The sequence below is a fragment of the Nanorana parkeri genome, unplaced genomic scaffold (assembly GCF_000935625.1).
Source record: "Nanorana parkeri isolate BGI_ZX_2015 unplaced genomic scaffold, ASM93562v1 scaffold1659, whole genome shotgun sequence".
Lineage (NCBI taxonomy): Eukaryota > Metazoa > Chordata > Amphibia > Anura > Dicroglossidae > Nanorana > Nanorana parkeri.
Window position 1 is genome coordinate 61,405 of NW_017307927.1, and position 26,120 is coordinate 87,524.

Here is a 26,120-nt window from a genome sequence, read left to right on the forward strand (position 1 = left end):
CGGAAAATGCTTCAGACTCTAATTTCCCACGCACATCCTATTGGCCTGGATAACTTGACCGCCTAACTATGCTTACCTTGGTAGCCAGCTATTTCACAAATAAAGATTTTTATTATAGTTCTGTACACTATCATAGCGAGTTCAAGAAGAAATGTATGGGGAGATTCAAAAGACAGGATTAATACCCTGCACTCAATAAATATATGCTTTATTTCTTCTATTTTTTCTACATATGAATTGTATCAGCATAACCAGTAATCATAGAATTAACAACAAAATATGTATTGTACAACTTTCTCGAAGCAATATAGATTCTGTTGACTTATGTCTTCTGTACACCATCAATTGCCCTGTGTGTGACATGTCTGGTTTGAGGTAATTTAGACCTCGGTTCTCTCCGTGTATCATATGGGCAACCATCCGGAGCTTACCCACCCCCAAGAGTACACATTCGGGCGCTGCCGACCTTTTATCCTGGCCGGCCGGTATCAGATCTCTGGACATACAGACCATCTCTCTCCCAATTCTATACTTCAGCCCATGGTGTTTTGACTGTTTTCTTTACCACCCAATGAATTGTTGAATCACTCACCCGGTCTGCTCCCCGAGACAGAGAGGTTCCTCCCTCTTTCTAGTTCTCGGCCAGGGGCGTACCATGTGGGAGGAGTATGGGAGGAGCATGCCCAGACGGCGCAACGACATAACTGACGTCATCGCGCCAGATACTGTTATAGCGCCCGCGTGACCCACCGACATCAGTCTGCGGCAGTTAGACAGCGGTAGTAGATGTGGGTGGCGTGGGGGTAATCGGAGAACCTAATCTTGGAAGACAAACAGACAGAAACTTCTGCCTGGTCCATGCCTTTTCCGTTTTTTTCGTCTCCTAAAACTGTGTGGCCATCAGCCTGAGCGACCCAAACATCTCGTTGTTGTAAGTACACGTTGGCCGCCGTGCCTTATATATATACACCCCTCTATGACTGAAAGGAGTATTTCTCCACTTATGAGTGATGCTTTCTCAATTTAACTAGACTGTGGCCTATTATCATCATACCCCTCTTCTCTCTTTTTCTTTTTCTAGGTTGTCTCTTCCTCCCCCTTTTTCTTACCCCTTAAACTCAATTGACCAACATAGTACCCCTCCTATTTTTAGGGGGGACTACGCAGGGGCGTAGCTCGACCAGACCCGCCCAGACACATATACACACCAGAGCACTTGAATTGGTAGGCATAAGTTAATCTGATTATGTACTATATTTTCACTCTAAGGAGAATTAAGAACGTTCATCATGACTTTCATGTTTTACAAATCATATAGATATCTCCTGTACCTGAAGAAGCGCCTGGGTGCGCGAAACGTCGTACCAGCTCCTCCATTTATGAACCTCTACCAACTCCATACAGCATTTAAGTTTCTTAGGAATCATTATCCCTTATCTTTGATTGTCTGTATTATCAGATTGTTTCCTAAACTATGTACCTATTTTGCTATGAATTAACCATGCTGTAGGAAGGGTACATATGGAGAGAGCGCACAGGGAGCTATCTAATCAACTGTTTTTAATTGGATTGTTTTCTAGCCCTTGTTTTTAATGAATGCAATTAAAATTAACTCTTTTATATGAATCTCTTAGTGGAGTAAGTTCCTTTGGTGCTCTCAAAACCCCACTTTCTGTCCTTGTCTAGCTTACAAAGGGTGGATGACTCTCTCCCCACCCTTATATGACAGCTCTGGGCCAATCACCGAGCAATAGTATTGTAACACAGGAGGAAGGGAGTAGGTCATATTTTCCTGATACCCAGAAATATCAGGTGCACCTCTTTGTTCCATTTACACTATAGTAACACTTAATTTTAGAACCCCCAGCCCTCCCAGTTTTAGTTTCACCTGTCCCTGATCCACTGAAATTTCAGCTGCACAACCTCCTGTGAGATCCTTCTTCATAGGGACTGTGCATGTGTACTACAATCTCCATTCAGTCCCATACAGTATTCTTTTTCTAACAGTGCAGTGTACAAACTCTCCATAGGATTGAATAAAGATTGCAACATGCATGTACAGCCCCAATGACAGAGGTTTGTGTGGTGCTAAAAAAGCCACACGGCTTAGATCTCATGGATCAGCTAGAAGTGAGTCTAAGGCTGCCCTTGCGATCATCGGACAAAACTTTTCGTCCTATGATCAAACCGTCGTACGATTTTTGTACGGCGGCCCCATCCTGCCCCGATTATTGCAAGGTTGGATCAGCGGTAATGAAAAGAAAGCACCTGGATGAATTGCGGTAATCGACCACACGTATTTTCATCTGCGCATGAGCAGTGTAGATCGTACAAATACATTTTGACGTACAGAAATGCCACCAACCTTGCGCAAATCGTATGATCGGCCGAAGTTTTCCAAACTGCTGGTTATTTAAAAGTCAATCGATTGTACAGTTTGAATTGAAATATATGTATGTATACAGTAAACTCCCAGTTTCTGGTTGCTTGAGAGTCACTAATAACTCTGAAGCAACCCCCGAGCAGAGCAGAGGAATGGACCTGAGAGAGAACTTTCTCTCTCAGATCCGCTCCTCTGCTCATTGACAGCAGGCAGTGTGTGGGTGCAATAGCCAGCCTGCTATTGGCTTTTGCAATTTAAAATAACCAATAGCAGGCTGGCTACTGCTCCCGTCCACTGCCCATTGTTTACATTCAGCTGCCGTCTGCAGAATCTAACTGCCGGCCAGCAGCAAGATTTAAACATAAAATTTCAGAGAATGTAAACAGAGGATTTCGTTAGCAAATAAATACATTTAGTTGCTAACTAAATTTTTTAGTGTGCACATGTCCATCAAGTAGCCGGCAAAATAAATCAAGGACATATTATGTCCTCCATTTTTTTTGCTGGTTGCTTGAGAGTGCTGGTTGCTTGAATGCCGGATAATGGGCAGTTTACTGTATGTGTATAAACTGTAACAATAAGGTTTGGCAGATTTACCACTCACCATTAGATGGTGTACTTTGTAAGCCTCTTTTGGCAAAGTCAGCTGGAGCTCTGCCTTCATTCTGATCTGCACGGTTCACCATAGCAAGGACATCCACTACAGATCTAGGTGCCTAAGGGACATATACTAAGGAATTAGATCAAATGTCTCAATTTGTATCTACAATTAGCAATTTTGAAAATGATTTGCTGTAAAATCAGGGATGAGATAGTGCTCTCATTCACTATACCAAAACATAACACACTTTCTTAGATTTGAAACCACACTTCAACTGTGCGTCCAAAAAATAAAAGGTATACTGTATGTCCATAAATATATCTTATTTATTAATGTGTAAAAGATGTCTGTGATAGTCATGCTCTCATATTTGAACAGTATTTGTTATGTAAGATATCTGACTGAACAGTGTTGTTGATTAAGGAATTATTGATAGGCAGAATGGCCTGCATTTTGTGTTTATACAAAAGTACTAGTTTATACAATTTCATAAACCTAATATATGTATTTGTACATTTTAACAATATTTAGAGGAGTTGACTGCTTGTAAAGAGATCCCAGCATATAAATTGGTTGCTTCCTATGCTTAGCATGTCAGCTGACAATATGGCTGTACACACAGGATATATAGAAATTAAGTTTCTCAGTTCCCTGACAGATGTAGTACTTTTTAAAATGTTATTAGCATCTCCTTAAAAATAGTAAAGCATGTGGTGTTTTCATTCCCATGCACTATTAGTAATAGAAGACTAAGTTGAATAATACCCTTTTTGAGTAGATTCACCATAGACTATACTCTGTTACACCTCACTATATCACAGCATGCTTTCAAACAAAACAGTGATTATATGTTATTTATTTACTAATAAAACCTAATAAAATCATACCCACTTTTTCACAAAGCCATACAGACCTTTCCCCTTTCCTTTATATCTGTAAATGTCCTATTTCAATTATATTGGACCCTTCATATAGTATAAACATATAGTTACCTTAGTAATATTGATTTTAAGTCCAGGAATGCCAATACACTATTCCAAATCTCTAAATATATTATTGGACCGCCATACATTTTTAGTGTAAAGTGGCGCTTCACACGGCATGCAAACAGATTTGGCAACAGCCATTCTGTGTCCCTCTACAGCTCTCTGCAACCTCACCTTTAGACGCCCTAAGTTTGATGGGAAGATGATCACATTATTTATGACAGCAATTCTCAGGTTGTGGGGGGGGATTCCTAAATCTGATGAGGTAGAATCCTTCCTTGGTAAAGAATCAATGATCGATCACCTTCATTTGTAAATGTTTGCTACCCATGACTCCTCCAGTGTAGCCTCCAGCAATGACAGACTAATACACCAGAGCTTAGAGAGAAGGCATGGCAAGAAAACTTAAAGGAGTTCAGTTTATTTCTAATTTTGTCTGGGAGTTCCTGAGCAGAACATACTGTATTTAACATCTGCCAGACTGCAAAAATTAATTCCACTAACTGTCCTAAATGAAATGCAGAGAGGGGTGCCTTTCTTCATATATTTTGGATATGCCCACTGATTCCTGAATTCTGGGGAGATATAGTCACCATTGGCAGTGATGAAACTGGATACCCGCTTGTAATACACCCTTAGATCTTGTTACTGGGTTTGAATGAAGAATTATCCATGAGAGATTACAAGAAGCACTTCTTAATAAACTGTTATTATCCGTTTTATGTGTTCTGTTTAGATGGAGCTATACAGCTCTTCCTGCAAAAAAGGTCATATTGAACTCATCTGTTTTACCCATGTTTAAACTGGAACCTCAAAGATGGAACTGTCCTACAAATTTCATAAAATCTGATTACAATTAACTGACAGCATCATCACTAATTCTTCCACTATTGTGTAAAAAAAAAAAGAAACAATTATGAATTCATGTATAATAACTCTTTGTGAACTTATGTGATTACCCTTTAATGCTGGGTTCACACATGGGCGTTTTTCAGCGCTGATCGAAGCGCTGAAAAACGCTCAAGAAGTGAAATCCTATAAATCCCTATGGGAATGGTTCCCACCTGGGCGTATTTCAGCCAGTTTTGTCGAGCTGAAAAACGCCCTACACGCGCGTAGGTGCAGATTTCAGCACGTATCCATTGGTATTCCTGAGTGTGGCTCGGGGTTAACAGAGCGGTAACCCCGAGCCACACTAGGGAATACAGCGTAGGTCTTACCTTGTCCGCGATCCCCGCTGTGACCTCCGGCCGCTGCTGTCTTCCGTCCCTTGTAAGCGTCCGTGTCGCAGGGGGGCGGAAACGGCAGGAAGTTTAAAAGTTTTTTTTTTAAAACGAAAAACAGAAAAAAAGGGGGGAAAAATCATACCGCCAGGGAGGTTAAAAAACGAGCGTCGAACAAGCGTTTCATTGGAGAAAAAACTTGCTTTAAAAACGTGCTTAGAAACGCCCAGGTGTGAACCCAGCCTTAAAGTCTGGTTCTTAGCTTAGTACATATGCATGCACTTTACAAATATTGTAGAGGATGGTACCTCCAAGGGAGGGACTGGGAAGCATAAGCTTGGGGGCCAAACACAACCAACGCAAGTCCTTTGATGGTATGGACAGATTATTGTGGGCTAAAAAAAGTGCCCCACACAAAGTGTTGCTACATTGAATGTTGGGAAGGTAAAATATGGGTGTTCCTTATAGACATGGTTTATTGTGACATCTTATCACATCCTTCAGCACCAGCTTGCTCTGACCTCTGCATTTGGTCACAGGATACCATAGAGCCACAGAGGAAGTTGGCGCTGGGAGATTTCCTTAACGCATAACATATCCTATTAGTTCTGGCCAGGATGCAAATGCCCCTCAGACCTGTCCTTCCCTGATATCCCCAACTGCATACCATGACATTGTACAATAATTCCATTTTCTCACCATGTTCATAGAATCTCTTACATTTTGGGCTGGACGAGAAGATGCATAGTTCTGAGCCTGAGCCACTGGTCCTGTCTGTGCTCTGCTGACATCAATCTGCTCCTTCCATGTGGGTATTCGTACATTAAACAATCCATGTGCCTGTATGTGCAGAATAAAGTATGAACTAATGAAGAGTAAGGTATTAGCTGTTTCCTTATTTGTTGCATAGATGGTCAACACATTAGATTATTATAAATGTTATTTCTCGCAATGTATGTAAAGTTTGTGATGTGAAGTTAGGTGGTCTACTGCTGTGATAAAAATAAAATGAAATGGTATGTTGCTCTTCATACCTGGTTGGTTTATTACCTTTAATGTCAGAGGCCATAAGCTGACAGTTTCAGTACAACACCAGAGTGTAATGAAATGTGCTTACAAACAAAAACAGAGTTGACCAGCTGCAGACAGCAAGTATCCCCTATAACACCTCTGCTATTAACATCCTATGTGACCTCTGGCAGAAAGTTCTGTCCAAACTGTTAGGAAGAATCCACATGCAGAGAGATGCAAGCTGGTACTTGATGTATCTCCTCACACAGAGGCCAGAGAGCTCCTAGAATTGCTTGCAAATATAAAATGGAAACCTGAATTGTCTACGCAGTAAGGGATCCTGGCAGGGCAAAACAAAAGTTTTCCTGAACTGCTTACCTCCCCAGTTGCATATACTCAGCTTCCCTTCCCCACCACTCTGGGAGTAAAATGAGATGCTCAATACTTTTGGGTTTGCAGAACAGTTCCTTCATATGGGGCAGTAAGCAAGTCCTGCGGGGGCATTGGTGGCAAAGGTGTGTGGGAGGTACAGGGTTGTGCGAGGGGGTGCAATAGTGGTAGGGGTGTGTGGCAGGAGTGCAGTGGTTGCAGAGGTGTTCGGGAGGGGTTCAGAGGTGTGCGAGGGAGTACAGTGGTGGCAGAGGTATGCTTTGTGCAGTAGTGGAAATAGGGTGCAGAGGTGAGCAGTGGTAGAAGAAGGGGAGGTGAGTGCTGTGTGTTAACTTCTCCTAACCTCTGCCCTTTATATGCTGGGAGTACAGCAGTCAGGAGTGTGTAATGTGCAGCACAGCATGCAGAAAACAGCAGTCAGGGTTATGTAACATTACATCTTTATGACTGCCATACTTGGTACACTCTGCTATACGGTACGTACCACTTGCTGTTGTATGTTATATGTTGTACACAGTGGCGTAACAATCGCCATAGCGACCCAGGCGGCCACTATGGGGCCTGGGCACAGGGGGGCCCAGCCAGGGCATCCCTCTGATGCCGTGTGGCCGCCTGAATCGCTATGGCGTGTAAGGGTGCTGGCTGCCACTGACACAGCTCCGGCCACGGATGCAGCAGCCGCAGATTGATGTCAGCAGAGCACAGACAGGACCAGTGGCTCAGGTCCCCTCACAGCCGTTGCGAAGCTGTGTCAGTGACAGCCAGCAGCTGTGGCAGAAGAGGCCGGAATTCGCAGTGAAGGAGGAGGCGGGGCCCGCCTAAGAGCAACCCCGCCTACTCTTACATCACTGGCAAGCGACCTAAGAGCGGGCGGGGCCCATCGATAGAAGAGGAGGCGGGGCTCGGGACGGAAGAGGAGGCGGGGCCCGGGGACAGCAATGACAGATAAGAGGTGTGCAGCCCATCTGAGACCGTGCAGAGCCCACCATAGAGACTCTATGGTGGGCTCTGCAAGGTCACTCTCAGGTGGGCTGTTTGGTATATCAGATGGGCTCTGCAAGTGGCATAACTAGCAATCACGGGGCCCCATACAAAATTTTGCTATGGGGCCCTGTGATTTCTTATACATAACATTTCTGAGCACTGCACTCTGTACATGTTATACTCCAGTTTTCTGCAGTCTATATGCAATATTGTAATTACATACTTCTGACCAAAGTGTTCATTATCTCAAAAGTTGTTAGTTGCTACAGTAAGTAGTGCCTGACTATTTTATTGAAATTTTTCTAGGCTCAAAGTGTTTGGATAGAGTGAAAAAGGATTAGAACGTGTGTTGGGTTTTTACTGCTTTGTTAGGGAAATTTACCCCTCACCTCCACAATCTAAAAGAGGTACTGGTCTTCCTCACTCTACCAAAATAAAGCATTTCTATATCTATCTTTATTACTGTTGGAGAGTTCCCCTTACTTTCTGTCTGGTAAAATGTCAGAAGGACAGGGATGGGGAGAAATCTCCCCCAGATAGCACTAAAAACCTAACTAGGGTTCTAAACCTTACAATTTATGACAATTTAAATGATATTGCAGAGTTTTATATGTGTCTGTGAGACTCTGGTTTGTGGCACAGAATTAAAGCATGTTTTGTGGTTACAAGGATTGTGGCATATGTAAGGTTTGTATACAGCAAGTAGGCTTAGGTTCTATTTAACTATGTCCCTTGAAGCCCCAGTGAGCACAGTGTGGCCAAATCACCATTACCCTCGACATAATTTTTCCCCCCCATGCCCTGGGTCTTGCACCATCCTGGCAAATCCTTCGAGATATTCGTTCCAATTGGATCTCTGCTACATTGCATGCTTCCGTCCTCCCCCTTCTGCACAAACTCCTCACAGAAGAAGCAAAAGAGGAGTAAAGCTAGACTGGGGGTGACTACGGGCCTGGAAAAACAAACTGGGCAAATAGAATACTAACTATTTATATCACACAAGATTTCAACCAATCAGTAGCCACAACAGGGGTTGCAGTACTCAGCAGAACGGCCACATGTGTTTGCAGTGTAATTGGTGTTTATCACTGTATTCTCTGGATTGCCGCACTTTAAATGTACTGTACAGACTTAAAGTTGCAACAAGCTAAACAAATACAAACATTATTTTACTAATGAAGTATGGATGCACCGATACCATTTTTTCCAGACCGAGTACGAGTATCGATACTTTTCCTTAAGTACTCGCAGATACCAATTACCGATACCTTTTTTCATTGTCATGCGACAGTTTTTCTAAAACAATACAGACTAATGATTTTAGGACAGTGGTGGTAGAGCGCCAGGGCCAGGTCGCAGCAGCTAACACTGCTACAATAGTAGTTATAACACTGACTCCAAGCTGTAGAGGGCCTGCTAATCTCAGCAATACATTATACAGCAATGCAGAATACCACCAGATATAGAGGACTACAAATCCTAGTAATATATTATATGGCAGTGCAGAATAATATGAAGTTACATACAGGGGCCGTTCTGTGCTCTGGGTTGGCAGCCGGATGTCTCCAGGTTATGTCTATTTGGGGTATCAGGAGGTCTGTGCAAGATCTCAGGTGAGCTGTGTGGAGTTTCAGGAGGGCTGTGAAGAGTCTCAGGTGAACTGTGCAGAGGTCTCAGGAGGGCTGTGCGGGGTCTCAAGAGGGCTGTGCGGAGTCTCAAGAGGGCTGAGCGGGGTGTCACCAGGGGTCTGGAGGGTCTCACAAGCGGCGGGATTCCCCAGTAAGAAGGGGGAGATGTGCAACTGGCGCTGTAAACTGGCGCCACGCTTCATAGGAAGGCTGCTGAGGTTCCCAGCAAGCGCAAGACCTCAGGCAGCCGATTCCATTGAAAAATTTAATGCGCTGTATCTGTGTTTAGTATCGGGGCATTTTCACCAGTTTCAAATAAATGCCCCATCATTTTAAATAAATGCCCCACCCCTAATTAAATGACATACTCTGTCTACAATTGCTTGTTGAACACACAGCAAAAAGCTGTCCCTGGAAATGTTTTTAAAATGTTGGCAACTATGTCACATTGTGCATTAGAAACTCCAGCAAGTCACACTGAGCCTGCCTTATTTCCTTGCTGATGGACATCCACCATCATCTAGTTTTATCCTCCCCAGCCTTAGTGTCCCTGATTCATTGGATTGTGGGCGTTACCTAGGACAGTCTTCCTACAAATGTAGCCTGCATAGGAACGCCCACTCCTCCAGAATGACATTCACCCACCAAGATATTTTGATATTTGCATAACTCCTCCCAAGTGCCACTGCTTGCCTCCAGCTTGAAAGCTTTAGAGAGGGGTACTAAGGCAGGGTGCTGTGATGTTTTCAGGAAGCTATGTACATCACCTGCCAGCCCCTCCCATCAGCCATGATTTGCCTGCATTGCATAAAGAAGCACTGAGTGTAAAATAAGGCATGTAATGAACACATGAATGTTTAAAAATTTTAAAATATAATTAGCATGATGAGGAGGAGGAAAAGGAGAAAGCAAAATATTAGCAGATTCAATTTAACCTTTATATGAACCCATTGCTTTGTCCTGCACGAGCCAAGCATAGCTTCACTTCAAGTTTATGTTCATGAATGAAATGCTTAGCAATGAGGGTAGCTGCTTGTTATTTTAGAACAGCATGTCCCACTGGTACTCCAGTTCTATGTCACATGGAAGGTCTCATGACCTGCATCAGCTCTGCATTGTGGGTGCTAATGTCTTAATTCAGTTTCAATAAGGACTGTGCTGGCATGAGACTAATGAGACCTCAGGACACATGATGTGGAATTGGGGTGTAGGGAAAATTCTCCGTTCAAGAGAAAGGTACATTTTTAAACTTCGGAACCTCTTTTCCTGCCTTGGCTTCTTAATTGTTGAGCTTTTTTGATAAGTGGACCTAAACTTTCCAATGGAGGAGGCACTGTAATGGAGGAGGTTTTCTGACTGTGTTGCTTTATAAATAGCAGGAAGTACTAGGAAGTACTGCATATTTAACTCTATGTCCAAAGTTCATGTTACATATTTCATAGGCCCACTTTGCTTCACTGTATGCTTGAATTAGAATTTACTACCAACAATGCAATTTTCATAATGCACTTTGCATGTTTTTCTCAAAAGTACAAAGTCTTTATAGTATACAGGAAAGAACATTGAGACATCTCATGCAAATGTCAATGATCAGGTTGTAGAAATTAAAGGAGAACTATGGGGTTAAGGCTTTTCCCCATAGTTCTCCTCAGGGTAACGGGAGGACATAAACTAGCGTCCTCCCGTCACCCTAGGCTCAGTATACCGCGAGCTACAGCTCGCGGTATACTGAGACGCCGCAGTATACTGCGACCTGCTGCTCGCGGTATACTGAGACGCCGCAGCTGAAGCGGATCCCGACAATTGTGCCGGGATCCGTCCAGCTGCGTGACTGACAGCTGGCTCTGCCTATCTAGAGGCAGAGCCAGCTGTACCCGCCCCCTCCACCGTCCGTTCCGCCAGTCAGCGCTGGCGGGTCGGAGGTGGGAATCCAGCCCCTCCCCTGTCATGGCAGAGAGCCGTGACAGGATCGAGATGTGAGCGAACGCCGGTATGTGTTCGCTCACCTCCCGATCTACTGAGCCGACCTGTGACAGTCTCATTGTCACAGGTCGGCTAGAACTATGAGGTGAGTGAAAAGCACTCACCTCATAGTTGTCCTTTTAAGTTTGCTCTTATGAACCTTTATCTTATCTCACAAATTACCTTTCTTCAAGTGCAAATGAGGTCTATCGCTACAAACAATTCCAACCTATTCCAGCTACAGGAGGCATACAGGAAGCCTTGGTAGTTAAATCCATGAACAACAATATTGTGGCACCACAGCTGACAATTATCACCATCAGTGGCGGACCTAAGGAACAAAGGACCCTGGGGCAAGATTTTTTTGCTCCCCCCCTCCCCCCCCCAAGCCCCCCCAGGCTGAGGCCCCGGTGTCGGTGCACCGGCGGTAGTTCCGCCACTGATCACCATTATGTGTGATAATGGATTGAAAATTGCTTTCTGCACTAGCTCACTATTCTCTGGGGGATTTATTTCAATGAGATACAATCGGGGGAAGGGGGTCCCCTGACTTGCACTAAATAGTGAATGTTCATGTTATAGGAATAACACTTCTCTTTAGGGTATAACCATATAATGTGGGTTGCCCTGTGTGGGCAGTTTATTGCTACACTTCCCACTAATGTAATTTCTGGAAAGCCAGTCTAGACTCCTCAAAGTATTTTACAATTGTGGCAAAATATTATGCAGAGATTTACTATAATGCAGATACAGCTGTGCATTACTGTATGCACAGCCAACAATGGGAAGGCGACATAAGAACAGAGGAATACAAGACACATTTCAAGCATGAGATAAATATGGGATTCAATGTAGAGAAAGATTCAGCAGGAAATGTCAAATATGTTGTGTGATTGTTCTAACTTACTCGAGTGTGATACTGCAGGAAGGAGCTGCAGAGTTGCAAGTGCTTCTCTGCCAGAAATCGATACCTTCGCTTCTCTTCCAGCTCTGCTGCTCGTTGGCTCTCTTTGACAAAGGACAACATGTCTGAATGCAGCATGTTTACTTTCTCCTGGTAATCCATGGTTTAAATGACAGGGTGGGGAAACAGATAAAAGACACACGAATTGAAAAGTGACAATCTAGAGAGCAATATGATCTAAATCTAATTAAATGAATATGTTAACTGTCAATATATCCACAATGGAGGAATTCATTTTTTTTCAGATTTAGAAATATGGTTAAAAATTATATTTAATGGCCCTGGCAGGAACACATCATCTGCTCAGTTCCCTTCTGAATATTTTAAGCACCAGGCCTGAAGCACCCATAAATATGAGAATGAATACAAAAATACTTGTCTAGCAGCACTTTGGAGCTCGTTCACAATAGAACCTGATAGGATATGATACGAGTTGATATGAGTTGTGATGGGTTTTAGAAACTCTCCATTTGTACAAATTTGAAGTGCAAAATGCAGTCTTGTACAATCTCAATAAACCGTTAGACCTTCAGGGAAACAATATAGGAATAAGATAACAGTTGAAGTAGTCAAATGTCTGAGGCCCTGAACTGCCAGTATTGAAGAGTTGCAGTGAACAAAGCAATCAAGCATAAATTATTCTTTATTCAAAAAGCTGTAATTTAATTGGTTCCATATAAAAAAATTCTGTGTATTTTTCATATATTGTGTTACTAAATAAAGACTTAGGTATATGGAATTGTAAGCCACTTTTTATTGCTCTTTTAATGGTGGTTCCAGTTGTTTCTATATGACTAGAATGCTACAGAAAACAAATCTAAAAATAACATGTATTTTCCATTCTGTCCCTTACCTTCATATTTTGTAAGTTACGATCCCTTTGTCTCTCCATTTTCCAAGCTTCTGACATGCACTTATCAAGAGTGGCTGCTCTTTGGCGATACTCCATTTCATATCGATTTTGGCTGTCCTATTGAGAAACAGAAAATTCAAACAAAATAAATTGCAAAGGACATTAATTCCAATTAATGAAGTTTTACAAGTCATTTTGCTGATGGAATTTTAATTAAACATATACATAATTATTAAATGTTTTACATGGAATTCTTGTGTCACTCTCCTGCCAAATGGTCATACATTGTTCGTATCCATTGTTCATCACATAATTTTGGTAGGTCGGTAACTTCTTATCTGTCCCAGACACAGTACTGGAGTACTAAATTCTGAACTGTTCGTTAGAACGATCAAGTGTTGGTTTTTTTCATTCTAAATACCTTCTGGCCACATAATACTGTTTATCAGATAATGACCTTCTTACCATTGGCAACTTTATCTTTGCTGGACACCAGAGAGGAAGTGCAAAAGAGGCCAGCCCAAAGTAACATTGCAGCATAAAGTGTAAGTCAGTGTTAATTTTGGCACCAAATTTACTTTTCATTTTAGTCTTAGTCTTTTGACAAAAACTAATTTTTATTTTTAGTCACATTTTAGTCATCAGATTGATTTTTTTTTTAGTCTAGTTTTAGTCGACGAAATTCAAGTCGATCTTAGTCGATGAAAATTAAAGTAAATTTGGCTAAATCTAATAGGTTTATTTTTAGTGTAATGTATTATTTAAGCAATTCTCTAGCATTTCCATTCCATGGAGTAATTTTTAATTTTATTTAACTTTTATTTTATTTATTTTTATTTTTTTTAACTTCATTGCTATCACATGGGGGGGCTCCCAAGCCCCCTATGTGATGGCACATTGGAGGTGACAGATTATCTTTAATGTGACATTAGGGGTCTTCCAGACTCCTAGTGTCACCTTTCCACTTTACTGGTTTCTGCTGCTGAGGCAGCTGAATGTCAAAACAGTGGCTTGAAGCAATAGCCAGTCTGTTATTGGTTATTTTAGATTGCAATAGCCAATAGCAGGCTGGCTATTGCACGCGCCCACTGCCTGCTGTCAATCAGCAGAGGACGGAACTAAAGGATAAAGTTCTCCATCAGGTCCTCCTCTGCTGATTGACATCAGGCAGTGGGTGGGTGAAATAGCCAGCCTGCTATTGGCTATTGCATTTTAAAATATCTAATAGCAGGCTGGCTATTGGTCCCAGCCTCTAGATACAGAAAAAGCATGGGGGCGAGGCAGAGGAGAAACGGGGAGAGGCAGAGGAGGAACAGGGCGGGGCAGAGGAGGAAGGAGGCGGTCAGAGGAGGAAAGGGTCGGCGAACAGGAGGAACGGGCCAGCAAAGGACCGGGACAGTGACAGCAGTGGAGGTACGAGGGAAACAGCAGGGAATGCAGTGACAGTTTCTTCTCCCCGCTGATGCTGGCTGCAGTGTTCTGTGTCCCCGCTTCCTCTGCCGATACAGGCAGGGATTGAAAGGGACACAGACCGCTGCAGCCAGCATCAGCTGGGAGAAGAACGGACGAGCAGAGCGGCGGCAGCCGCGCTGCAAATAATCGATAATGAAAATAATTGACAACGATTCTTATTATTGATTTAGTTTTCGTTTGATTTCGTTGACGAAAATTGAGTACCGGACAAAAATTGTTTTCGTCCCATTAACTATTCTTTAATTTCGTTTTTGTCACTGAAAAATGGCCAAAAAATGAAGAAAAAAAAAGACACATTTTCGTTGACGAAATTAACACTGGTACAGGTAGTACTTAAGATTGAAAAATAGACATGCGGTGTGGTTTCAAACCTATCCAAAAACAACCAGCAGTGGAAGACCTTTTTTGCTGCCTTACAGACCACGAGGCGAAAAAGAGATGATGACAGACCTAGGAGTCTATGCACAAAGCTGCCGAAGGATCTAGCCGTAGCTTCGTCTGATCCTTCATCTAGATTCAGCCCCAGGACCCCTACGGTTCAGTAGAAATGAAGGGCTGCTATACGGGCTATTCACTATAGCCCGTACAGCTCCCAAGTTGGCCGAGCGGCTCAGTCGAGCTGAAGGCATATGCTTCGGCTCGACTGAGCCGAGGTGAAAGCCGAAGCTGGCCGAACGGCCTGCTACTGACAGCAGTGTGGAGCCAGCCGTCATCTCATGGCTGGTTTCGGCCACTTGCAGAGACAGATCAGTGTCCCCTGGTTACCAGGTAACCAGGCAGGCTGATCTGTCATTTCACTGAGAACCTGGCGGAGCTGCCGTGATATCACGACGGCTCCGTTGAGTTCTCAGTGTGTAATGACAATTCACTGTCTCCTGGTTACCTAGTGACTAGGGGACGCTGAACTGTCATGAGAGCTTGTGGGAGCTTGCGGTGATATCAAAGCCGGCTCCGCTAAGCTCTCATCGTAATGACAGCACAGCGTCCCTGGTTACTAGGTAAGATCTTTTTTGCTGCCTTACAGACCACGAGGCGAAAAAGAGATGATGACAGACCTAGGAGTCTATGCACAAAGCTGCCGAAGGATCTAGCCGTAGCTTCGTCTGATCCTTCATCTAGCTTCAGCCCCAGGACCCCTACGGTTCAGTAGAACCGAAGGGCTGCTATACGGGCTAGGTAACCAGGGACGCTGTGTAACCAGGGACGCTGTGTTACTAGGTAACCAGGGACGCTGTGCTGTCATTACGATAAGAGCTTAGCGGAGCCGGCTTTGATATCACCGCCAGCTCCCACAAGCTCTTATTGTAATGACAGCTGGTCCCGGCCAATAGAAACAGTTGGGCGGAGCTAGCTGTCACTGCTAGCTCCGCCCAATCGTTTTCGATTTTTTTTTTTTTTTACAGTTTTTCTATTCTGCTCCGTACCATTAGGGTACCGAGCAGAATACCCGAGCCGAATGCCACTCGGCGGCATTCGGCTATTCACTCACTGCTGTTCGGCCCCTATGAGAATAGGCCGAACAGCAGCGAGTAGCCTGCCAGAGGTTCGGCTCAGCCGATCAAGATGTTGGATCAGCTGAGTCGAACTCCTTCTGCAATTCCGGTCGGCCGAACATGCTGAGCATGTTCGGCCGACCCAAACCCAGCCGCAGCAAGCCGATGTGTGGCTGATTTCAGTTGATATACGGCTGAAATCAGCCGTACAAGTCTGAAATGAATAGCCGAACAGCGACTTCGGGTCAGTTATTCACTCGGCTGCCTACGGCAGCTTTGTGAATAGACCCTCTAGTTTTAGAAAGGTACTGCCCCATGTGGCTCTCCATGGCACATATATTGTGATATAACATGTACTGTATACTTATTACATAAACCTTTTGTAATTTAGTGTTAATAAAACATTTCTTGTTCATTTTGCAACCACCTATACTTTTTTCAAACTGGAAACACAGTTCAAAATGGCTTTCTTGTAGGGGGCATGCATGTGTATGGCTCACTGCTTATCCCAACAGTTTTCCTCTTATTACAACACTGGCGTGGCTGATTTCATTCAATGTAATTAACTGTTTAGGAGAGGACTGTGAATGTTGAACAGTCCATTATTATTCAAATGTTGATGACTTATTTGATAATGATCCTTTATAGTGTTTGTTTATGAATTTCTATTACCATATCTCTTTTGTATTTTTCCTATCGCAAATGACATATATTCCTACATTCTACACACATGTCCTACCTAACACAGACTGTAAATACAGCACTCAGGGGTGTATATATATGACTACAGCAGGCCATTTTCATAATTTCTGAAAATTTTATGTTCAACCAGTATTGAACGTTTCTTTTTTAAGACATAAGGTTGATATTTGCAAGATAAGATAGAACCGAAAGATGGAAAAACAGAAACAAAAAAGGTACAGAAGGTATATGTACAGGATGTTAGTACAAGAAACTTACGTGAATAAATTGCATGTCCAACTTTGTGTTCTTATCCATTTGTTGCATTATGTCACCATGTAATGTTTGGAACTACAAAAAAAATATATATATGTTATCTTTGATAAGAAAAGCGGGCCTTAAAAGTTTTACTTTTCATATACCTATAAACTGTGTACTTTATATGTGGTAGTGTATGCACTATATGCAAGCCATTACTGATATATCACTAGTGCTTCCCTTCAGAGCTGCAGGGACACACTAGTGACAAAGCTGCCAAGAGGGGAAGCAGGCAGATGCAGACATTTCACACAGCTGAAAATATTGCATGCCAAATTGCCGACTTGCTGACATACTTCTGGAAGTGCTAGTTACCCTGCTGTCTTACTTCTACACGTACCAGGTTACTGACCTGGAGCAGACATGCATTTTAAGTAACAGTGAAATAAGAACTCTGTCTGTATACCTGTTCTTGGACAGAAAGTAGTGAAGCCATTACATCAGCATATAAATAAGCCAGGGATCTAGCATTTACAGAAAGAAAGGTCAGCAATGGCAGTCTACATATGTCTTATACTATGGTATTTTGGGGGGTAATATTACCTAAGAATAAATTCAGACAAAATTAAAATACAAAACTGACTTACTACCTTCCACAGAGAACCCCATTAAACTAAAGCTCGCCATAGACTCGTAGATTTTCCTACAAACGTTCATTTGGCAAATCTTGCCAGAACATTCAACATCAGAGACTTGAAAAATGTTGTTTGAAATCTGACTTTGACATTCAATTTTGGAATGGAGTTTCCCAAATAAAAACTAAATTCATCGTTATAATTTTGTTTGTTTGTTCCAGAAACATTTTCCATTCTGCTGCTTTCGATTTTTTTTATTGTTAATTTGACCCCATTAACTATTGGAAGATTAAACAAACTTTCAGAAGACAATTTTTTTAAAACAAAATTCTACTGGTGTAAAGCAAATATGTTGCGCTCGGTCTATGTGAACCAACTGCACACTAAAGTGTAGTACTTTATATGCAAGTCGGCTGCCATTGCCGAGGAAAACCTTTAAAAGGAAAGCCATTGCCTTTAAAAGGAAAACCTGCCTTCATCTCTCTTAGCTGAGTGCTGCTAACGCTCAAAAGCTCGATTTTTTTCGTTGTTTCCGTAAGTGCATTTGAGTTCTTTTATGAAATAAATATTTGTGTTACTGCACTTAGATAGCCTCCTCTTTGTCTCCTTCAAATTTTTCCCTGGGGGACACCATTAGGTGAACGCCGCCATTCCGGGCGGCGAGGGATCAGGTGACCGAAGGAGAAGGAGAGACCCACGCCGGTACTTGACAAGGAGACATTAGAAGGGGTTGGAAAACCAGAACTTTAAAAGACCTCTTTAACAAGGAGCCCCTCTTGGGGAATTGTCATTGAATGTTTGGAGGACTGCCGGACAGATTGATCAAGTGTCACTGAGAGAAGGAAGTTGCCCTTTCTTAAAGTGCTGTTCGTTGGTTATGCATGTAATGATACATGCCCCTTGAAATGTCAGTTTCTTTGCTGTTATTATTTTAGAGTTTTGATTTATTTGCACTGTTTTTTTTTGTTTTTTTTTGAGTATTGGAGGGCCACCACAGAGCCCCTCCTTCCTTTTCAAAGTTTGTTCACAGCTTGAATTAATATCACGATTTAAATTTTAGTTTTCTGTGTTGTTTTACTACACCGCTGGCCAGAGGTTCACGTGTTTAAAATATACATGCCGAACCAATGAGGTTGATCACTGGCACTAATTCTGAAGGTTCCAGTGTTGATTTTTATTATTCTTATTATGTTTGTGTGTTGAACCTTCTAGTCATATGTAAATAATCCACTTGAATCAATTTTTTCACACGGATTGTTGTAATTTTTACACAGATTTGTTTATTAACACTTTAGTGTGCAGTTGGTTCACATAGACCGACCTCAACATATTTGCTTTACATTTGTTCACCTATACACATTGTTGCGGCTGGTCCAATCAGGTAGTTAGGCACGCATTCCCAGCGCAGTGATTTCTGTGATATAAAATTCTACTGGTGTATGGCCAGTTTAAGAGCATGTGATGTTCACACATGTTTGCAGCATTAGTGTGAACATCGGTTCGCTGATCTTCCCTGTGAAGTATGAACCCAAAAGTGCTCAGCTCTGAGCCCTTCTGTGTTTAGAGCTGTCAAACCTCAGCTGCCCTGGCCAAGCAAAAAGCTGATCGAGCATAGTCTGTGCAAAGGTGACATTAGGGATCTAATAGGCCAGTGATATCTATTAAAAAGAACCTGTCACCTTCACCTTGTCAGCCCCCTTGTAATCGCAACAAATTTAAGAAAAAATTAGGAAACAATTTTTAAAACAATTAAGATTAAAAAAATAAATAAAAAACAAAATAATTTTTAAAAGCCCCCTGCACCCAAGTACATGCACATATAAACGCAAACATACGCAACTGTTGTACACACGTATGAAAATGACTGTTGCGCCACACATATTGGGTATTACCACGCACATCGGAGAGAGAGCTATAATTCCAGGGCTATTATTCATCGGTAACTCTGATGAGCTGTAAAGGTTTTTAAAGCGTCATATGTGGACAAATTCGGGCATTGTAGTTGTTACCTTTTTACCATTTTATTTTTATTTACATATCTCTTTATTTTACCAAACAATTGGGGATTATATTGTGTTTATATGCACTAAAATAGTGTATTTTTGACTAATGTATAGATTTGATAAATAGTTGCACAAATATCGTGTAAAACAAAAAAAAAGTGTGTGGGTTTCCCCCCAAAATCCCTACCAGGCCCTCTAGGTCTGGTAGGAATTTTAAGGGGGAACCCCAGCCCCCAAAAATGGGGGGGGGGGGAATTGACGTCAGGATTGGCGCTGGATTACATCGATGGATCCATTTATTTATTTTTTTAATTAAAGGAATAGTCAAAAAATGACTACTTTTTTTTTTCAATTAAAGGATTTTATCAAAAGTCTGGACTTTTTAATAACTATTTTATTTAACCCTTTAGTGAATGGGTAGGGGTACACAAGGGGGGGCGGCATTTGGGTGCCCCCTTAAAGGGGTACCCCAATGCAAATAAGCCCCCTTGTCCGCAGACCACCACAACCACCGGGTCAGGGTTGTGGGGAAGAGGCCCTTGTCCCCATCGGCATGGGGACACCCTCCCAATGCCGAGGGCACGTGGCCTGATAAGGCACAGGGAGGGGGGGCACTCAATCGCCCCCCCCTTTCCTGCCCTGCCTGTGCTCGGATCAAGGGTCTGGTAGGAATGTTAGGGGGGACCCCACGTTTTTCCCCCCAATTTTTGGGGGCTTAAACTTCCTACTAGACCTAAAGGGCCTGGTATGGATTTTGGGGGGAACCCCACACACTTTTTTTTGTTTTAACTTGGGGGGGTCCCTCCTTACATTCCTACCAGACCTAAAGGGTCTGGTATGAATTAGGGGGGGACCTCACACTTTTTTTTTCTTTCCTCTTCTGCAGACTTACTGCAACAGACGAAACAAAAAAACGAAACAAAAGTTCGACCGGACTAACGGTAACAAATTTTTCCGAATCTGAATCCCGAAACAAATTAAATCCCAAAAAAGAAATAATGCAAAATCGGAATCGAAACAAAACTAATTTTTTGCAGTTGCACATGTCTATTCACCCAGTCACTGGTCAGGATACATTGTAGGGGAACAAAGGATTATCACAAAGGATAATGATAAAGGAATGCAAGGTGATCATGTCAGCAGGCTCATCAGGGTGCAAGATGTAGTTATCTTTGCAGGGGGCCTATTGTGTTGGGGAAGCATTAAAGCCTAAGTGGTGCCAGCAGAACATGGCACACAAAATGTCCAACCGAGAGATCCATAAGTTTGGTAATAAGTCCCGCTGGATTGTGTTCCAGCCGGTGGGCATAGCGCTAAATAATGACTTTCAAGGGTGAAAGTCATGATTATATTGACAAACGCAGTGTTGCAAGATAGGAGATTACAAAGATCAGACTTCAGCATCACAATCGTTATCTGACCTGTGGGCAAAGGGAGCAAGCTATTATGTTCTCTTCCTGCCTCTACTGAGTGTTTGGATAGATCTGCAAATACTACTGAATACACAAACTGTATTGCCTGTTGCATATCTAAACATATTTGAAGAGACTAAAACTGATACAAACATGAAGTTCAGTTCACTGATAACTTCTTTTGACTCTGCAAGAATATGGTGTTGCTAGACTATTTTAGAGACATCTTATAGCCTGTCACTAAATGGTGGAAGTGTCTGGTTCGATACTGCTGCATGCAGAAGATCATGGGTAGTAGATGATGATAAATAAACTGCTCACAGGGACAAGTTGTTTAGTGTGGAGAAGAATGTTGTATAGTCCTCAGTGAGCAGTTACCTTTCCTTCTATGAAGGGCTATCACCAACAGGTCTGTTGGCCTCATCTCCTAGGAAGAAGCCCACACAGCATGGGTGGTGCCTGTGTAGCAGCAACACAGTGAGTTTTTGGTGCTCCCCTGGGTGTTTTGAAAGATTGGACACTGCCTGCAAAGTGAGGAATAAACACTCCTAAGATGACAAGAAGTAAACACTTCAGCCTGCTTTCCTACACTGACAGTGATAAAGCTAAGAGATGTTCAAGTTCCTCAACAGCTGAAAGCATAAAATCCAACCTACAGTTGGAATGGTGTTAAAAAACATGGAAAAAAGTAAAACTAGTTAGAAACAATGTTCTACAATTAGTTTCTTATTAAATAAATCTTACCACTACATTAAGCCCAGCACTTGCACTTTTGCAGCTTTCAGCCATCTGAATGAGCACCTGTCCTGAAGGGTTAATAAATAATAAATAAATAAATAATTAACATAAAATATACGCCAACAATATAAATACATATACCATGAACATGAGGAAGGGCAGGGAGCCCCGAAACTGTCTCCAGTTGTATTGCTCTATGGACCAATTTCAATAGAATAAAAGAGATCAAATAAGGATGCCTCATATATTGGAAATGCATATATACAATTTGAGGACATTTGCAACGAACCTATCTGGTTGCATATATACAGTATATAATTACAGCATATTTACTAAAAATGCCTATTTAACCAATATACATTTAATGAATGCTACATCTAGTATGAACTCAAGTGAAATATCACCCAAGTAACTGTAAAGTGTTCTTAGGAATGGTGAGCAGATCCCACAAAACCCACCACTGTAATTCAGATACTACACTCCTCATCCACTGACCAATACCCTGTTAGCAATGTAAAACATGCTAAGATCAAACGTACTCAACTGTTTCAGGCTGACCAATGTTTGCCAAATCTGTAACATGTGAACAATTGATACTTAAGCCAAATTCCGGCCATAATGAGCAATGGGTACCTGTGGCAGTAGTTTGCCACCACAGGTACTTGCTAGAGATGCACCGATATCGATACTGATACTGGTTTTGGTTTTCGGTGCCAATGCCGAGTATTTGGGCGAGTACGAGTACTCGCACAAATGCTACGATACTTATACTGATACCGGAGCTTCCGGTCAGAGGGAAATTTCCTTTGACTGGAAGGGCCGCGATGGAACATGGAGTCGTCTTCCCGTCCAAATCAGGAAGCCAGGCGGTGGGTAATGATCCACCTCTTGGCTTCCCTATTAGCCGGGAAGCCGGTGCCATGCTGTTTGGCCGGCTTGATGGTGATTGGCTGGGAAGCCGGTATCCTGGCCAATCAGCATCAAGCCAGCCAAACAGCATGGAGCCGGCTTCTCAGGCAATCAGGCTTCCTGATTGCCCGGGAAGCTGGCTCCATGCTACCAGGAGTATCAGTATCGGTACTCTGTATCAGCGAATACCGAGACATATCGTACTCGATACTCGTACTCGATACCGAAAAACCGCTATCGGTGCATCCCTAGTACTTGCATACCCTGCATTTAGCTTGTATTCACACCCAGGCAGCATGGGTTTTGCACACGATTTCAGCCAGCGTCTTTTGCACGGTTTTGTACATTTTTACGCTCATAAGATGCGCCCACATGAAGACGTGCGTCTTGGCTGGCAGATTGGGACATTGCAGTCAATAGACAAATATGAGCAAAACACTTGTGTCACACATTTCCAGACATTTCCACTGAAGTCTATGGGGCCAAACGCACTGTAAACTGCCTGAAAGAAGCTCATGTACTTTTTCCAGCGACAGGTGTTTTACAGCTTGCATCAAAATACTCAAGTGTGAACAGGAGCCATTGAAATGAATGGGATTTCTTGTGTTGAGAGTTTTCTCGAGCGACAAAACTCCTAGGTGAGAATGGAGACTTAAGCTTCATTAATATAAGTTGTTTTTTCTGTAAAACAAGTTTGAATAAAAAGCACACTTGTCCAATAAGCGAAACAAAAGAAAAAAGTATGTATTATTGCTAGTGATGTCACCAGTCACTTTTTCCTTTTCATTCTCAAATGCTTTTTTAGTGCTCTATTTATAAGCTGCCAATCGCTAAGAAATCGATCATCAATTTAAACTCAATGGCAAGAATTCTCTTTCACCATTTACAGTTTCTTAGGTGACTACTTATTGCAGTGAGTTACTGCACTCCATACACTCTTCCTTTGGCTCGTTTTATAAATCTTCATATATACTAGGGATGCACCGATATTGATACCAGTATCGGTGTCGAAACTGGGCATTTTCATGAGTAGTTGTACTCAGACCTCGGCAGCCTTCCTGTAAACCGTGGCGCCTGTTTACAGCACTGTTCGGACATCTCCTCCTTCCTGGGGAACCCCGCCGCCCTCAACCACCTGCAAGACCTTCAGGACCATTGGTGAAAACCCTGCACAGACTCCTGATACCCCTCAGAGCACTGGTGAGACCCCACAGAGCCCTGCTCAGACCTCGCACAGCCCTAATGAGACCCCGCACAGCCTCCTGAGACACCACACAGCCCAAATGAGACCCTGTACAGCCTCTTGAGATCCCGCACCGACCTGGTGAGACCCCGCACAGCCCTGGTGAGACCCCTGCACAGCCCTGATGAGAACCGACACTGCCCTGGGAGATCCCACACAGCCCTAGTGAGACTCTGCACAGACCTGGTGAGACCCTGCACAGCCCTAGTGAGACCCCACACAGCCTCCTGAGACCCTGCATAGCCCTCCTAAGAGCGCGCACAGTCTCCTGAGAGCCTGCACAGCCACCTAAGACCCTGCAAAGCCTCCTGAGACCCCATACAACCCTCCTGGTACCCCCCACAACCCTGGTGAGATCCAGCACAGCCCAACTGAGACCCCGTGCAGCCCACCTGGGACCCCGTACAGCCCAACTGGGACCCTGCACAGCTCTCCTGAGACCCTGCATAGCCCACCTGAGACCCCACACAGCCTCCTGAGATTCCACATAGCCCTCCTAAGACCTGGAACAGTTTCCTAAGACCCAACACAGCCACCTGAGATCCTGCACAGCCTCCTGGGATCCCTCACAGTCCTCCTGAGACCCAGACAGCCCCCTGAGAACCCACACAGCCCTGATGAGATCCCGCACAGCACACCTGAGACCCCACACAGCCCACCTGAGACCTCACACAGCCACCAGAGGCCCTGCACAGCCTTCTGAGACCCTGCACAGCCCTCCTGAGACCCTGCACAGCCTCCTTAGACCCAGCACAGCCCTCCTGAGACCCGAGCACAGCCCTCCTGAGACCCCAGACAGCCCCCTGAGACCCAGCACAGCCCTGATGAGATCCTGCACAGCCCCGGTGAGACTCCGTACAGCCCACCTGAGACCCCGCACAGAATCCTGAAACCCCACACAGCCCTTCTGAGACTCCACACAGCCCACTTGAGATCCCACACAACCTCCTGAGACCCCGCACAGCCCTTCCGAGATCCTCTGCAGCCCTTCTGAGATCCTCCACTGGAGACATCAGGCCATCACCCGAGAGCAGCAGAGTATGTAGCTATATATTGTTCTGCATTGCTGTATAGTATATTACTGGGATTTGCTTTCCTATATAGCCAGTTGCCATTCGGCATTGCTGTATAATGTATTGCTGATATTTGTAGTCCTTTATAGCTGATTGTATTATTCTGCATTGCTGTATAATGTATTGCTGGGATTTGTAGTCCTCCATAGCCGGTGCCATTCTGCACTGCTGTATAATGTATTGCTGGGATTTGTAGTCCTTTCACAGCTTAGAGGGCAGAACTACCAGAATCGCAGCATTTGCAACTGAGGCTGGGCCCTGGTGCTCCACCACTGTTATTAGACTGTATTGTTTTAGAAAACATGACACACAAAAAAGTATCGGTAAATGGTATCGATATTCATATTAGCTCTGGAAAAATGGTATCGGTGCATCCCTATATAAAACCCTTTCATTCCCCATGCATTTATTTATGAGAGGTCTTCATATAGCGATGTCAGTTTACGCAGCTCTTTACACACATCAATACCTATCCTCAAGGAGCTTACATTCTAAGATCTCATTTGTCTACACACATGCACATATTAGGGCCAATTTCTATAGGAGGTAATTAACCTACCAGCATTTCTTTGGTGTGTGTGAGGAAATCAACACAAGCACAGGGAGAAAATGCAAATTCCATGAAGATAGTGTCCGGCCTAGGACAAACTAAAGCTGGCTTTACACTATACGAATTTTGGCCAGTTCTTCAGTAACTGATCGAAAGAGCCGGTCAGATCATTCTCAAAATCAAAAAAATCAAAAGCCAAAAAAATCAGGCAGGGAAATATAATTTACCAGCAAATGTTTTGTGCATATAGGTGTCAGATGTTGGGCAGGGGGTGCATTTTCAGCACTTTCCATAGGCGCTATTTTCCATAGATACACCAATGCCTGCCTCCGAGTTGACAGGGAACCGTAACACTGCATGCACTTTATGCAAGAAGTGTTATGATTCCCTGTCAAACTCACCTCACCCTGTGTGGGGGTCCTGGTAACCGCTGACGTAGTGGGGACAGCTTCCACCAGCTCACAGTGCAGCGTGATGGAGGAACAGTCGGCGGCTCAACAGCAAGTGAGGGAAGCGGGGATATAGGATATCCCTGCCCCCTCACCATTCGCCAGTTCCGCCACACCAGAATTAGTGGTAAGGAAGGTGATGCGATGTAGAGGAGGGCCTGCGCAGATGTGATTGGGGGGGGGGGGGGGGGAAACGGGGGAATTTAAATGGGAGGGGG

At 43.4% G+C, this 26,120-nt stretch overlaps 1 protein-coding gene across 1 annotated transcript in view; it reads right to left on the reverse strand.

Moving 5' to 3' along the window:
* Positions 1 to 26,120, reverse strand: part of BAIAP2L2 (BAI1 associated protein 2 like 2) — a 75,304-nt gene that overhangs the window by 19,567 nt on the left and 29,617 nt on the right. Inside the window, exons 4-9 of the mRNA XM_018571046.1 lie at positions 21,685 to 21,746; positions 16,912 to 16,983; positions 12,986 to 13,102; positions 12,076 to 12,222; positions 5,914 to 6,033; positions 2,988 to 3,099 (exon numbers count right to left, since the gene is read on the reverse strand). Of these exons, the coding sequence (XP_018426548.1) occupies positions 2,988 to 3,099; positions 5,914 to 6,033; positions 12,076 to 12,222; positions 12,986 to 13,102; positions 16,912 to 16,983; positions 21,685 to 21,746 (630 nt within the window). The remainder of the gene's footprint in view (positions 1 to 2,987; positions 3,100 to 5,913; positions 6,034 to 12,075; positions 12,223 to 12,985; positions 13,103 to 16,911; positions 16,984 to 21,684; positions 21,747 to 26,120) is intronic.